The 17,031-nt window shown below is 38.4% G+C and overlaps 1 protein-coding gene across 3 annotated transcripts in view; it reads left to right on the forward strand.

Moving 5' to 3' along the window:
* The first annotated feature begins 698 nt into the window (after positions 1-698).
* Positions 699-17,031, forward strand: part of LOC131053394 (probable LRR receptor-like serine/threonine-protein kinase At1g56130) — a 130,479-nt gene continuing 114,146 nt past the window's right edge. For all 3 annotated transcript variants that reach the window (XM_057987995.2, XM_057987996.2, XM_057987997.2), the window contains exons 1-5: positions 699-1,960; positions 2,061-2,226; positions 3,695-3,766; positions 4,024-4,095; positions 4,275-4,346. In XM_057987995.2, coding sequence (XP_057843978.2) covers positions 1,762-1,960; positions 2,061-2,226; positions 3,695-3,766; positions 4,024-4,095; positions 4,275-4,346 — 581 coding nt within the window. In that variant the 5' untranslated portion in view covers positions 699-1,761. The remainder of the gene's footprint in view (positions 1,961-2,060; positions 2,227-3,694; positions 3,767-4,023; positions 4,096-4,274; positions 4,347-17,031) is intronic.

Consider the following 17,031-nt stretch of genomic DNA (forward strand, 5'->3'; position numbering starts at 1 on the left):
AATTGCCAAAAATAGACACTTTCAAAAAAAAATTGTAAAGAATTCCCTAATCTTTGGTTTTGACAAATTAACAAGCAAGTTTAGGGTTCTCAAGCCTCTTGAGAATGATGGTGATGTTCGTTTTGCCCCAAACTGACCAGATTTTTTAGCTACCCCTAGAACTCACCTTGAAAAATGTGCCCTAAGCCAATTTGACCCCAGTAGGGCAAAGGTGTCCACCTTCAAAATAAATTATCCTCATCAACAATAATATTATCTTATGTTTTGGTGTCTATTACTACAATGATTTAGTATAGACTTTGAGTTTTGTAAGTGCTACCATTTTCAATAAAATGAAACACAAAACATATTTGTAGTCATGCATGGGTCTAGCAATGGAAATAGACACCAAAACATAAGATAATATTATTGTTGATGAGGATAATTTATTTTGAAGGTGGACCCCTTTTCTCGACAAAGCCACAAAGGTCGTTTTGATATAAGTTTATAACAATTATCATAAGACTGATTTCTTAAATACCAAATCTGATAACATATCATTTCTCATAAGTTTTATGTAATTTTTTTGTAATCTTGAATTTTCTATAATAGCTAATATCAATAAATGTTTGATATATACATTTTCAAATATTTGATTGAGAACTCTCTTGTATGTTACCATATCAACCCATAGAGCATCATATAGTCTTTTATGCCATTCCCTCTGGTTCTCATCCACTAATTTGTGCTTGGTAGAGAGCTATTGGAATGTTTCCTTTTTAGTTAGTTTATGGATTAGAGAGCGCTTTGCCCTTGCCATTATAACTCTCCACGCTCAATTTACAAAAGGTCATTGAAGATGAGCAATTTCAGTCTACAGTGGAGAAGGTCCTAGCTAGGATTTGTCCATTTTTCCAAGTTCATGAATCAACTTGAGCGCCTTTTATTGATTGTAAATTTGTTGCTTCTTTGTGGTCTATGTTCTTGGGTAATTTGTTTGGTTGGGACTACAAAGAAGGTTTTAATTGGTTTGAGATTTTGGTTGGGTATATTAGTGTTTTTTCTGCTAAGCTTAATAATTTCTAGCTTGTTTTGTCTAATGAGATTTTGTGGTATATCTAGAACAAGATAAATGAAGAAATTTTTCAAGGCAATAGAAGGCACCTTACTGAATTCACTAGTGAACTCACCTTTACTAACATTTTTTTACAAGTTTTGACAATTATAGAAATTCCAAAAGACAGGTTCATGATCTTGTTGAAATAAGGTTTGTCAATTGGGTAGAGAACAAAGATCAAATATGTCTAGTTCTTTTGTCATGGAAGAAATAATTTGAATGAAGAGGAGCTCACACTACTTATCCAATATATGGATAAGAACAACATTCCTAAACCCCTTGCAGAGGAAAGCACCAAGCCAAAGAGAGGTTAGAAGACATACTATCAACCCATTGTCAAAGATCCTAATCAAGATGATGAGATCGAACCTCCCATTGGAACGTATGACTGTGATTATACAGAGTATAGTAGTAATGCTATGGGTCTTTCAGAATAGTTAGCTATGTAGTAGCCTATTAATTTGTGATCTTGTGATTATTTGATGGTAATCTTATCCAATTGGTGCAACAACTTATTTTTTATCTACCTTTTTGATGCGGTGATACTATCGCTATGTTATACTCTTTCTATATTTTAGACAATATGGAGATGATATAGTCTTCTTGTTTTGTAATAGGTTTAATCATTTTCATTAGTATGACATTGAGAGTTTCACGTTGAACATATGAAATATGATTCAAGTATTGAGGAGTTTATACAAGCTCTGATATCTTGGGAAACACTAAAACCCAACATTAATTTTGCCTCCATCATGTCAAAGATTGAAGTTCTAGCTTCCCCAGTTTGGTTTCTCTGTATTGTTTGCGGCCTTGGATGTTTGCTCCAGGTAGCTCAAGTAATAGCAGTCACAGATCCCAAGGAAGGCAAGATTGGTTTATGTGTGATTTTGTTTTGTTTAGTAGCATGCTGTTTTATGGACTGTTCCTTAACTTTCTGCCATCCTGTGTTGTTTGAATTTAACAGCTGCTGCAATAAGGTCACTTTCTGGTAAGTGGAAGATTGAATCATCTGCAACATGGAACCTTACAGATCCATGCTCTGGCATAGCCAATTCTACTGCAAGTATAGCAGAGCTAAAACTTGTCATGAAGTGTGATTGCTCAGGAATCTACTGCCATGTTACACAAATGTAATGCCTACATTAACCTTGCTGCTCAATGGATTGTATTATTAGTTATATAATTTATTATTTTCCATTAACCAGTTAAAACTTACCTAGGAACTTCTATTAGGAAGATGAGGCTCTACTGGTCTTCTAACAAAGCAAGTGTTTTACCAACTCTTCAAGCAACATAGCTCAGGTTTACCTAATATTTAATTTGGGAAATTGTGCTTGAGGTTGTAAACTAAAAAGGTCAAAATGGGTTTTTAGGTGTAGACTCACTGCTAAAGGATAGGCTGACTTGGTGTCTGAGGCTTCCTTCATGGAATTGAAAAAAAAAAGTGTTCTTCATTTATCTTATATATTATTTAGAAACGAGTTCAGGGGATTTGAAGGCAAGTCAAGCTCTTAAGAAATCTCCTGATGCAGAGCCCTGTGCCGTCTCCAATATTATAATTAAAACTAATGCAGCCAACATATGAAAACTGAATGAATTGACCATATTTTTAATTATTGCATTTGTTCCATCTAATTGTGGCTTTCTAGTGATCTAACTGCACATCGAACCCGAAATGGGCAGTTCTTTTATTTTTTAAATATTGGCTGAATTAGTTTGTTATTTTAAGATAGGAGACTTAAGAGTTTTTAGAAAGAGTCCGAATAGTCCACTCTATCTGTGTATAATTGGTTCTTATCTCAATGATGGATCCTAAGGGAGAGCCAAAACATCAGTTTGATTTCTTTTCGTACACAGTTGTCTCCAAAAAAATCTTTTTCCTGATGTATGCTTAAAATCATTGTAATATATATTTAGTTTGAAGATGGGGAGCTGTATGAAAAAGGTCTTAGGCAAAATAAGGGCCACATTTCAGTCAGTCTGTCAGATAAATCGAGATCAATTCCGTTATTGACATGTTTATTGCGCTTTGAACTGCAATATCTTAACAAATTCTTTTAAAAGTTGACTGAATCTTGCTACATCGGTAATTTAAAAAACTAGCTTTAAATCTCCATACAGATGCCAATGGTCAGCAACAAAATTTTTGCATCTAATATGAATCAAGTTAATCTTCTGTTGGTTGGTGCACTGCAGTAAAAGATCTAAATATGTTCCCACACTATATACCATAGTAAGTTACCTTAATTTCCTAGATTGTACCCCTGGACAGATTAAGAATTGGTGAAAAGTCAGTTCATCTTGATAAACATCCTCTTACATCACCTCAGCTGTATTGAATTTGTTTCAATCTTGATAATTTCCCAAATTTCAATTTACTTTGAGTTGAAGAATTCTTCAAATCTCTGTTCAGATTTGTTGAATTTATCTAAACTTGAAAATTTTCGTCAACATTATGCAGTTAAAAGATGAAATTAATGGTTAGTTACTAATTATTTACATTAATTTTTCTGGAGAGGTTGAGAATTTTTTACGAAGTGGAATGGAGAATTTGAAATGTGCTCAATACTAAGTCATCGGGAAGCTTTCTTCTTTCAGGATAGTCACCGAGTTGGACAAAACAGGAGAGCTCCCAGAAGAACTGGCTACTCTGACTTACCTCTTCGATCTGTGAGTTTAAAGCTTGTTTGTTAGTAAGTTTATGTTCTTATTGTTTGGAATCTGGATAATAAACATGATATTCAGTATGCGAAAATATTAGCTTACCGAAGGGCAGAAAAAAAATCCATTTTTTACATAAATTTGATTATTTTGTCTTAGAAATATTACCTTGTTATTTAGATGCCACTTCAAAGATTAATACTTGGATAGATTTTTGTTGTTCTCTCTATTACCCCGTGAGATGGATTTGTAAATTTTGTTGGTAGGAATCTGAACAAGAACTATTTTAGTGGGAGCATTCCTTCTTTCATGGGGAAACTCACTGAGATGCAATACTTGTAAGCTCTTCCTCTTCATCTAATGTTCTACTTGCGTTAACTTAATGAAACAAATCAAAATCAAAATCATGTTGATTAGTTAAATTTCTTTGATTCATTCATTTCATATGGGTCAGCCCATTCAAATTTATTTACTAGCACAACCCAGAATTGGATCTCAGAAACATTCATTTTTTCAGGGCCTTTGGCCAGAATAACTTTTCTGGTCCTATACCAAAGGAGATTGGAAATCTTCGGAAGTTGATATCATTGTAAGCTTTCTCTCTCTATATATATAAATGTTGCAAATTTACTTGAGAATATTTGTAATCTTCGGAAGTTGATATCAGTGTAAGCTTTCTCTATCTATATATAAATATTGCGAATTTACTTGAGGAGAATGCAAGCTAATTTGTAATCTATGTATCTATATCATATTTACTTGACGAAACTGCAAGCAGCTCTGTAATCATTCAAAATAAAATAACGAGGAATAGGGTAACAATTTTTGAACTAATCTTTTCATTCATATTTTTAAATTTTTAATATTCATAATCATTTTAGTTAGACTGATGTCTGTAAAAACCCCCTACCTTCTTTTTCCAAAATTTTCCAATTTCCTTTATCAACATTTTGTCAAATAATATGCATAGTACTGAGAACATCAGGTTTTTGTTTGTAGAGAAATGTATTTCAGAATTGCAGGTTTATAGTTTGCAGATTCGCAATGGTTTTACATTCATGTATAAGAATGATGAACACAAGGAAAATGGTAATAATATATTCTTGAATGAACAACTTATACACCAAATCAGAACTTATACACTAGTTACAGAATTCTCAGAAAGCAAACTTATTTCTGAACTGGAAAATGATGTCAAAAATTTCTTATTTTGGCTATCATATATACTTAAGCTCTCTTTAAAACACAGAGTAAGGTCTGCTGATGTCACGTCGGCATGTATAGGTGCTAACGCCTAAGGAAAAGGCTGTTGAAAGATGTAAATCTGCTCACACACCTAGTACACTAGAATCTGAAGACAAAGCAGCAACATTTATCCCTCCAAATTGCACCTGTTGCCATGTAGGGAGTTCTTATAATGACGGCAAATGATGGTAGAATTGCAATGTAATAAGAACCCTTTTATCTGGTAATGAGGTCAAGATCGATGAATTGCAATGTAATAAGAACCCTTTTATCTGGTAATGAGGTCAAGATCGATGAATTGAATCTGGAGCAGTTTCATGGTCATAAAATTTTATTTGTATGACAAAATGGTCAATTCATCTCATTAATGACTATCCTCCACATGAGCCCGATTACCAGTCTGTCAGAAGAATATCAACGCTTTCTAGTTGGAGTGAATTGCAGAAAAAGAGTGGAACCTAGCAGTCAAAAGTTTTCTAGGCATGGCAGCCAAGAAAATACTGTAAGTTGAGTATCTGGATGGCGGGTTCTTGGTGGGTTCATGGCGGGTTCGAATCAAGGCCTAGTAGGGGGTCTGGGAGGCCATGGAGCCCACGACGTTTCTCTACTAGAGATCCTCCGCCGGTGATAAAGAAATCAGTGTGTTTTCAAACTCCGCACTCATACCATATGCCCTCGATCACACAAGGAAAGAAGAATCAGACCCTTCAAACACAATCTTGGCTGGGCTTTAATGCCCAGGCCATAAACCCTCGAAATCACTTAAGCTTGGACTCCTGGGCTAAGAAAGTGGCGATAGGCCCTAATAATATCCCCATCTCAGCTAGGGTTCAAAAATGCTCTACATCCAATGCATCTGTGGCCCGCAACCATGATGGTCACCAAACTAAGCAGACTTTCCCTGCAGCTGCTCCTTTAATGCCTTTCAGGAGCACCAATAAATCGGGTTTCAAAAAACCTTTTTTCCATCGTCCGCCTCCTAACTCTGCTTGCCAGGATCAAAAATGGAATCGGAAAACCATGGGTAGCAAACTTTTTGTCCTACCTTTTGATTCCATCAACCCCATGATTGCTCGATTCAAAGAAAATACCTTTTTTGCACAATGGTGTGGTATAGGCGGGAACAGCAAAGATATAATCTCCTAGTGGATGTCCTCTTTTCCAGGTTTGATCACAATCAGACCGTTGCAGGATGATTTCTTTCTTCTAGAGTGTGTTGACTCTTCCCTAAAGAAAGTAATCACAGAAGGCTGCCCATTGTTCTTCCAAGGGTCATCTTTCAACTTTATGAACTAGAAACCAGGCTTTGATCCGGCGAATCACAGATTCGAGAAATCCCCTGTTTGGTTGTCTTTAGTGGGCCTTCCATCTGAGTTTTGGTGCCCGGAGGCTTTGCTAAAAATTGGTGATGCTTTAGGAACCCTAGTGGGTATTGAGGAGGATTTTTTGAAAGGTCTTAAAGGAGATGTAGCAAACATCAATGTGGAGATTGATCTTCAAAAAGGCTTCTACAGTGTCCTAGAAATCATTTCAAAAATGGGAAGATGGAAGCAAAAAGTGCAAAGGCTGGGTAAGCAAATCCCTAGCAAATGTATTCTTCGAAACCAAATAATCAAAAACAGCCCAATGGCAGCCTCAATGGGCACTATTCACCTTACACACTAGCCCCAACATGGAGCTACCCCAGAGCAAGAAGGTCAGAAGTTGGTCAGGGATCAGGATAATCTATTGGTTCCACCTGCAGTGGAGGCAAACCAGCTAGGAAGGATCACCATTTGTCAGCCTCAAGACAAAGTTCATGTCTCCTCTCCAGTGCCTTCAGCTCCTCCAAAGCCTCAGATGCTTTTCACTTCTAGATCTAACCTCCGCCCTAAAGAATCTCAAGGCCAATTGCTGCCCTCTAGTACAAGTATGGTCTCCCCATCTTCTCCTCTTTCTCCTCTTAGTTGTCCCCCTCTCATTCTCTCCCCAATTCTAAAGTTATTTGGTCAAAAGAAAACTCCTTCCCTCTCTAGAGGAGATTTTAATATCTTCTCTCAGCCTCCTTCCAAGGTTCTAAAAAAGAAAAATAGTCTAAGGCGCAACAAGCAGAAAGGTTCCCTCCACCTAAAGAAACCTATCAATAAACCTTTGCATATTGCTAAAATCCTGGAGGAAGAGGAGGTCATTGAAAATGATCTTATAGCTGATTTAGAAGAGGATCATGAGCCTCTTCTATCTGATGATGAGATCCACTCTTCCTTAGATTTTCCCTCAGTAGAACAGTATCTTAATCTATCAATGGGCAGTCCAATCCCATCCATGTTATCTCCGACTTCAGCTCCTCAAGTTCTGGGCTTCTCCTTAGATGAAAATGCTAAGAAACTTCTGCAGGATCTAATGGTCCAGGATGAAGACTCGGACACAATTGTAGATACCCCATTAGCAGTCCTCTACTCTCAGGTCAAAGAAAAAAGAAAGTTAGGCCTACATCAGATTCAAGTTGGATTGGAAAAACCAGACTTTGGCTCTTCCCCTCCTAAGAAAGGCTGCAAATCTCTTATAGAAGCTAGATCTTTAGATGGTGCTACTGAGAACCAATCCAAACTTCAAGACCTCTGGAAAGTAGGGAAGGGGAATCCCCTTCCTGAACAACAATGAAAATCTTATCATGGAATGTTAGGGGCCTCAATTCCCCTAACAAACAAAGTGTGATCAAAAGGAGGATTCTTTTGGTCAGTGCAGAAATCTTTTTTTTACAAGAAACAAAGCTAGATAATATGCAAGCAGTTGCATTTGGTAGTGGAATTAGCCCCCATTTTCTAACTTCCTCACAAGTGATAGTGAACTCAAATGGGGCTTCAGGAGGCCTAATGATAATCTGGAAGCCTTCCCAAGTTAAAGTTGATGGCATTGCTTCAAACAGAATTTGGATCTTGGCAAAAGTTTCTCACCTCTAGTCCAATTCATCTTTCTTTGTTATAAATACTTATGGCCCAGTCTCCCCCCTCAAAAAATGTCTCTTATGGTCTTCCTTAGACGTAGTCCTGTCTTTTTTAACTAAGGAACAACTCTTTATAGGGGGTGACTTCAATGCTATTAGAAGATCTTCTGATAAAAGGGGAGGATTAATCCGCTTAGGTGGAACTCAGCAGGACTTCAACAATTGGATTGATAGGAACGGCCTAATGGAAATAGACTCAGGTGATTTGTTCACTTGGACAAATTGAAGGAAAGGATTTAGCAATATTGTAGAAAAATTAGATAGATTCTTCTGGCAAGGAGATTTTAGGTGCTTTCCATTCTCCCCTTCCTACTCGGTTATTCCCTATTCAGGATCAAATCATTATCCCATATTGCTTTCCTTGCTTGGCAACAAGATAAATTGCAAATCCCCATTCAAGTTTGAAAAAATGTGGATGAAGGACCAAAATTCTCTCACTTTGATAGAAAACTGGTGGCAGGAAGCGTCGATGGAAGGATCAAAACTCTTCTGCTTTAATGCTAAGTTGAAAATTGTCAAACACAAACTGCTTCAATGGAACTCCTAGCACTTCAGAAATATCTTCTCAACAAAAAGTTCAATAGAAGGAAGAAGGGCATCTCTAAATGATAAGATCATCCTGGAAGGTATGGACCTGGAATCCTTCCAACAAGAAAAGATGCTCCTATTGGAATATGAGGATATCTTATCTAAAGAAGAAATATTCTAGAAGCAGAAATCGAGGGAGAATTGGCTTAGTATGGGAGACAGAAACACTAAGTTCTTCCACAATGTAACAAAGATTAGAAGGAGCAAGAACTGGATATCAAAACTGGAGTCCAAGGACAACTAGATCATAGAGGATCCTGATGAAATCAAGAATGAAAACACCTCTTTCTTCTTTAATCTTCTAAATAATCTTGAAGGTTCTCAGCTGTCAGAGAAAAATAAGATGTTGGAAGTGATCCCCAAGATCATAACAAATGAGCAAAACCAAAATCTTAATGAGAGAATAAAGATGGATGAAGTATTTCAAGCCCTCAATCAACTGCCCTTGGGTAAAGCTCCTGGCCCGGATGGCTTTCTAGCGGATTTCTTTAAGAAGTGCTGGCACATCTTAGGTCAGGATCTTGTGGAAGCTCTGGAATGCTCAAGAAGATCAAGAAGGATTCTTAAGGAAGTAAACAACACATTCATCATCCTCATCCCAAAGAAGGAGAATGCAATAAAACTGGGAGATTTCAGACCTATCTCACTTTGCAATACAGTTTATAAAATCCTTTCAAAAGTCATGATGAATAGAATGAAGCCCCTCATGGAATCAATTATATCAAAAGAACAAATAGGGTTTGTTGCAGGTTGTTCGATTCTTGATGGGGCTATAATAGCACAAGAAGAAATCCATACTCTCCAAAGTACAAAAAGACTAGGCATGATGATTAAAGTAGATATTTCAAAGGCTTATGATAGTGTAGAGTGGTGCTTCCTTTGCAAGGTTGTTCAAGCCTTTGGTTTTGCAAAACAATGGATTGATTGGGTCTTTGAATGCATCTCCACCCCGAAATTCTCAATCTTGGTAAATGGGAAACCAGAAGGCTTCTTTTCCTTGACAAGGGGAATCAGACAAGGAGATCCTATCTCTCCTTTTCTCTACATTATAATGGGGGAGGTTTTGGGAAGGACATTAAAAAGAAGCCATATGAACAATCTTTTAGAGGGAATCAAAGTAACCAGAAACTTTGCAGTTACATACCAGTAGTTTGTAGATGATAATCTCCTCTTGGGGGCAGCAAAAATCAAAGAAGCTTCCCATCTAAAATAGATTCTAGACACTTTTGGGAAAGCTTTAGGCCAAATAAGGAACAAGGACAAGTCAAAGGTCTATTTCTTTTCTACCTCTAAACTCTTGTAGTCCAAAATACTTTCAATTTTGGATTGTAGTGAAGGATCCCTCCCTTGTATCCATTTGGGTATCCCAATTGATCATGGCATGAGGAATGCTAAATCGTAGGATCCTCTTAAGCTAAAAGTGGATTAGACCTCAAATTCCTGGAAAGGGAAATGGTTGTCTTGGGCAGGAAGACTAGTAATGATTCAACCAGTAATATCGACCCTGCCCATCTATCTATTATCCATTCTATCTCTCTCATCTGGTGCTAATTCCTTTCTAATTAAGAAAATGAGGAGTTTTTTTTGGCAAAATACAAAGGAGAAACACATAATATCTCTAATTGCATGGGAAAAAATAATCAAGCCCAAGGTCCTAGGGGGTTCAGGTATTAAGGACCTCAAATTGCAAAACAAAGCCTTAGGGGCCAAACTAGTATGGAAGTTCATTAAGAATCCCAATACCACATGGGCTAGAATGCTAGCTACCAAATATTTACCAGATCAAGAACCTATCAATCTTCTAAGAGAAAACTCATTCCCAAGGGATCAAGAACATGGAATTTTTTAATCTCATGCAGAAATATGATCTCAGAACAGCTCACATGGGACATCTGGGATGGAGCATCAAGCCTTTTTTGGGAAGATTCTTGGGGAGGCTACCCACCTATTGCGAACTCACTTAACATTCCTATAACAAAGAACTGGCTTAAGAATCACTAGGGTGTCAGAGTAAGAGATTATCCGATTAATGATGGCTCACCCAGTTCTCAAAGTTGGAGATGGAAATCATTGGAAGGAGTTCCAACCTCTAGGAATGATTTAGATCAACTCAAAGAGCTCTTAAAAGAAAGAAATGTCAATCTGAGAAGAGGGAATGATTCTTTAATTTGGGTACCTTCCAAAATAGGGCACTACAATCCTAAAGATGGTTACAAAGTACTAGTCAGCAATGCTATTCAAGATCAACTGGATATTCCTAAGAAGTTGTTTTGGAGTTCTAAAGTTATTCCTAAGGCAGGGATCTTTGCATGGCTAGCCTATTAGAGGAAATTCTTAATTGCAGAAATGTTCACAAAAATGGGGTACGCGGGACCCTCTAGGTGCATCATGTGCAAAGCTCAATCAGAGTCAGTGGACCATCTACTACTCACTTGTCCCTTTGCTTCCAAATGCTGGCGATGGCTCTGTGCTAAACTTGGGTTGATCACAGCTCTACCAAATGACATTAAATCTCTGTTCCAAAGCTGGCCTATCCCAACTAAGGAGTCCACCCTGAGCTTAATTATGGAAGTATCCCCATCATGTTTAGTCTGGGATATTTGGAAGGAGAGGAATCATAGGCTATTTGATAACAAATCCAGAAGATTAGAAACAATCTTGAACTCAATTGAATCGGTTATAGTGGATTCAGTCAACTGTAAGATAGCCTTTTCTTTGGGACCGTCTAAAGCTTTCTCATCGTGGGATGAAAGCATTAGGAAAAACTGGCATGGAATTAGGATTCCTCCCTCCTTTGGGCAAAAAGACAATATGAGAAAGGCTGCTATCTGGTCTCCTTCAAATCCTGGCTAGTTAAAACTAAATTTTGATGGCACTTCTAGAGGCAATCCGGGTCCTTCAGGCATAGGATATGTAATCAGAGATCACACAGGAGCAATTCTTGGGAAAATGGCAAAGTCAATCCCCCCAGACATAAACAACATAGCAGAATTCAAAGCATTGCAATTTGGACCGATAGATTGCATAAAACATGGTTTAAATAACATTTTAGTGGAGGGTGATTCAAAGATAGCAATAAATGCGATCAAGAGGAAAAATACTCCAAATTGGAGATTGCAGGGAATCCTAGACAATATAATTGCAAGCCTAGATAGGATTGAAAACTATGAAGCAAAGCACATCTACAGAGAAGCAAACTCAAAGGCAGATGCTCTCTTGAAAATAGTTGCTCAAGGAACCTACCTCTACAGCTGGGATCAGGGAAATCTACCTTTTATTCAAGCAGACCATCACACTTGACAGGCAAGGGCCTCAGAGGATTTCATTTCAGATGCAAGAGTCTCTTCAGGAATATGCAAAAGCTATTTAAAGCTTCATTAACAGGGCAAACATTAAATTTAACCTTGGCGGCTAAGTGTAATGGTTACTTCAATTTCAAATTTAAATCTTACCTATTTCGGGAAGAGTGGGCCTGTATTCAATTACGTCATCCAAGCTACAGTTATGAGCTAAGCTTTCCTTGATCCACCTTACGAGATCTAGTTGCCAAACTGTCAAATCAACTTATGGTTTGTGTAGCCTGAACGGGAGATTTGGCATGTCGAGGACAAACATCCCTCGCTACCTTAGCTGGCAAATTTAATGCAAATCCGACCCTCATTATTTGGCATTAAAGAGTGTGCCAGCCTTTTTTTCGCATTGGTTTTCTGCAATTTGTTTTCATTCTCTTTCCAATTATTCTCAGAGTCATGGTTTTCTCCTTCTTGTTGATAGCCTACATCGCCAACCATGTCAACAGAGCCTCTTTTTGGTTTCATATTGAGTGTGTATCCTAGGTCCATCTCATGTTTTGGAGCAAACACTCCAATTTCCCTCTCGGCATCGACAGGCCAAGTTTCATTATGAAAAATTATAGACCTAAGGCTCAAGCGCCTCCTCCTCTACTCGGATTTGCCTCTCATATTGGCAGTCAAGATGATCTTGGGTAGTGGACACCTGAATAGAGACGAGTATTCATGGGACAACACTAGCATCTCCTCAAGGCTTGTTGCCTCTTTGTTGGATCTAAAACTTGCCAAGCAGGTAGTTTGGACCCTTGTTGACGTGTATTTTGTACACCATCATACATAGAATAAAATACCTAAAGGCATCTTATCCTCTCTTGAAAAAATTCTCTAACTGCTGAAGATTCGCATGAAGGATCAGTTAGGATGACTCCAATGTTCTGGTTAGTAGGGTCTCTGCGTGTGGATAAGCTTCCAGCGGTATGATGTGATTTGTTGTATCCTTAAGGGGATCTTACACTCCGAATTTCCAAAATTTTACTAAACTAAGAAGATTTTCAAAAAATAACAAAAGGATAGGGCTTGCAAGAGATCTAATCTAGTCTAACCCTAAGAATGACTTCATGTAGACAAGACTTGGCAAGATTCAACCAACTTCAATTTTGCCATAAGATAACAACTCAATTGAAATTGATGCGATCTTCTAAGGTAACAAAATGATTTTCAATGCATCAAAGATCAAAGACACTACCACGAAGGTACATATCCAAGATACAATAATGATTGAAGGTTAAGTGATTCAAATATATCCAGTCGACCACGCAAGGCGTTCCTACAATCAGCAAGAAGCTAGTGGTATGGAAAACGAATCCTACCAAAGATCAAGTCTCACACTATGTCCTTCAAATTAACACACTACTTTGATTGAGCATGATTCAAATGAATTGAACAACCATGAAGATAACCAAGAAAGTTGCAACAAAACACCATAACTTCAATATTTAATTGATTTCCAAATCATCATGTACAACAATTGCTTGAATTCCTTTCCTCAAACTCAATCTTACTACAAAGTAAAATTGCTTCTAACTCTAATCTCTCTACTACAACAAACTCTCTGATATCTAACTATTAGCTCTATTACAAATGAAATGAAAATGAGGGTATATATAGCATCCTCAATTACAATGAAAGGTCTAGATTGAAAGTAGATCAATGGTCAAGATCATGACACCTAAACCCTAATTAGGGTTTGTTACAAATGGCCTCCTTTTTACTGAACAATATTAAATGCATAGCCAAATATTAAATTTGGCAAAAAAACCTAGGAGACATAAACCAATGACAATTAAGGTGCCATGTCATCTATAACAACCTATCATCTAGAATCTTATTCCCTTTCCAATTCTCTTTTTTAGCATATGCAATGAATCTTGACACGATTCCTTCGATCTCAGCAATTGGAATCTCGGGAAGATTCTTCATACTTTCTTCCAAGTGGATGACTTGATCAAATGCGTCTAGAAGAGCTGCGTCCCATGAAGATTCAAGTTCCTTTGTTCTTTCAATCAGGAGCATGGTGGCGAACATCTGATCATATTGCTCATCTGTGACATTGGCGTCCTTACAAAAGATGACCTTGATTCTATCCTCTAATTCTTGCATATCCACATCTGTCTCGACCTCGATCCTCCTGCCAAGAATGGTACGAAGTACCTCAAATACTCTGTCCTAGATCGGGTTGATCACCTCCTCAACTTGGCTACATTTAACACTGATGTCCTCGAAGAGAACACTCTTCATATAGAGTAAGGTTGACCACTGAAGCAAACTGTGAGGTCCTCCATCTAAGATCTTTTCTTGCGTTAAGACCCTCCTTGATGTGTGTCTAATTACCTTCAAGACAGGAATGATAACATCTTTGGTATGAGCAAATGCGGCTACTGTTATCATCAAATTGTGGATTATTTCAAGAACCTGGATAGCCTGATGAATAGTCTTCATCATCCTTGTTACAAATTCTATGGCAACTGTATGAGATTTATCCATCCAAGTACTCGTACGCTGGACCATATTCCTGAATCTTTCTGCCTCATTGATCGATTGAAGGGGAAGTGCCTACACTGGTGATCTAACTGGATCCTGACGTCCCAAAGGTTCATTGATATGACTGAAATATATCCTCCATGCACCGACCTCTCTCTCAAGCTTTCTATTCTTTTCCATTTCTTCTCTAAGCTTGTCTTTCAATGCTTCAAACGAGTCGGTGGCATCATCCAATGTCTGCTCCGCTGTGGATGGTCCTAGCTCAAAAGTCTGTATATCATATTCCTCTGCTAGGATCTCACCTTCATATTTGTCTACTGTCGGTGTAGCTATCTGCAGTTTTCTGGATCCAGTCTCATCTCGAATCATCTTGGACATCTTGGTAGCCTTCCTCTTCTCTGCTACTTCGTGAGAATGTCCAACAAGGCTTTCCAAATCAATTGCATTATCTTCATCTTCTATCACGATCACCTTAGTTAATCTTTCCTTCAACCAATCTGGGATAGCCGATCTTGTCTCTTGAACTTGAATTTCCTTATGTACTATTTCTTCTTGTCTGGGAGGAGATGTCATCTCATTGTCTTCATCTAGCTCATAATCTTGGAGAGATCCATCTGGTGACCCTTGCTGTGCCTGTCCTTCTTCCTGCCTATCATTCTGTACCATCGACTCCATAGATTCTTCCACTTGAAGTGTCCCCTTCTGTGGTCTAGAAGATGTACCGGATGAACGATCTTGATTGGCCCCTTGTTTCTTCTTGGAAGACTCCTTCTTTTCTGATCTTTCTTTCCTCTTCGAACCTCTTGGATGGAGATTGCCCTCACTGGCACATCGAAGGTTGCCTTCTCCTGAATTTCTAGGATTAGGATTGCCTTCACTCACACTAGCTCCACCTTCAGCTGGCTTCTCTTCCAAAGTGAAAGTCATAGCTATGCCTTGCTCTCTCAACTTCTGATGTTGTACGTCAACCCATCTGCAAGTACAAGACAAGACTGGAGCCATCAAAGCATCTAAATCCACGACCTCGGGCTCATTCCAATCTAACCTTACTGATTTGCTTTCTCGATCATAGGATGACTGGATATGTCTGCCACTGTCCTGAGCTTGGTCGGCCACTCTGTAAATCTTGCATTTCTTGATGAAATCCAAAGGCAATCTAGAATGCATTTTTCGTTTCACTTCAAGATCATCTAAGAGATTCATCATAAAATCTTCTATTTGGTACTCATGCTTAAACTTCTAAATGTCCATGTGGATCAAAGCTTTCTCTCAAAGCAAAGGATGAAAAAGAATACAAGGCTAACTCCTTCTCTGCGTCATCCATAGCTAAAGCATTAGGACATACCTCAACTGAGTTATCCAAAATGATAGGTACTGGAACTCCATTCCCATGTCTGTGTCTGAATGCCTTCGCATATGCTGCCAACTGTCTTGTTACTTCAAGTAACACAATTCTGTCTGTCAGATATCTCGGCAACATGTATGGAGGTAAAGGACATCCATGCACTCTAATATAAGTGAACTTCGGAAACTGAATAAACCAAGCACCGTACCTCTTTACTAATTCCTGTGCATCCTGAGATAATCTGTTATGAATCCCGCCTTGCAACGTCCTTGTGATGTTCATTATGAAGGTATCATTAACTAACTTGTAGTTTCTCCCTGGCGGATGATGCAAGTAGGCATAGGAATCACAAGCTCTAACCTCGTCGGGTCCTCTTCCAATCACTCCTCTGTGAGGTAGTCCTGCATACTCAAAACTCCTAATCAAGGCATAGATGACGTATGAACTCATGTGGAAGGACTTGGTAGCCTTGAGTCTCCTCAACTGTACGTCCAAGCAATGGCTAATCATTCTATCCCAATGTATTGTACCTTTCCCTTGAACGATCACTTGGATGAAGTAGAACATCCACCTCTCAAAATAGAAGGCATGAGGGGCTCCTGTAACTCGGTTGAGCATGGTAATCAAATCTCTCTACTCCTCTTGGAATTCAATTCTGTGCGGTGTGTTCGGGATCTTGCTTAGACGGGGATGACTCTTGACTAGCCAGTTCTTGTTAATTATGCTTAGGCAAGCATCTGGATCATCTTCGTACATTGACCTGGCTCCTTCTATGCTCTTGTATATCATGTCTCTGTGCTCTGGCAGATGAAAAGCTTCACTTATAGCTTCCTCTGAAAGGTACGCCAAAGTGTTTCCTTCATTGGACACGATCATTCTGGACTGAGGGTCATAATGACGAGCACACTCGATCATCAACTCATGGCACTGAATAGCTGGAGGAAAGCCGGCCACCTTAATGATGCCACTCTCGATTATTCTCCGGGCGACAGGTGATGGCTTGCCAATGTAAGGGACCTCTCGAAACTTCTTCGTGCTGAAGTTACCCAAGTTAGTATCTCCAATGTTGCTCCACTTTGACATGATCTTCGTCTCCACTTCTTCGGTCTTTTGATCTTCCTTCATGAGAGCTGGATGACTGGTGGATGCTCCCGCCTTCGGGGTTGCCATACCTACACAACATTTCATAATGAGAAACTAGATCTTGCAATAAATAATATAGATTAGAGAATAATTTTTAGGAAACTTCATGATAAGTCCTTGAGTTATCATTTCCTAAAAA

Source organism: Cryptomeria japonica, chromosome 11 (genome assembly GCF_030272615.1).
Source record: "Cryptomeria japonica chromosome 11, Sugi_1.0, whole genome shotgun sequence".
NCBI classification, from domain to species: Eukaryota; Viridiplantae; Streptophyta; class Pinopsida; order Cupressales; family Cupressaceae; genus Cryptomeria; species Cryptomeria japonica.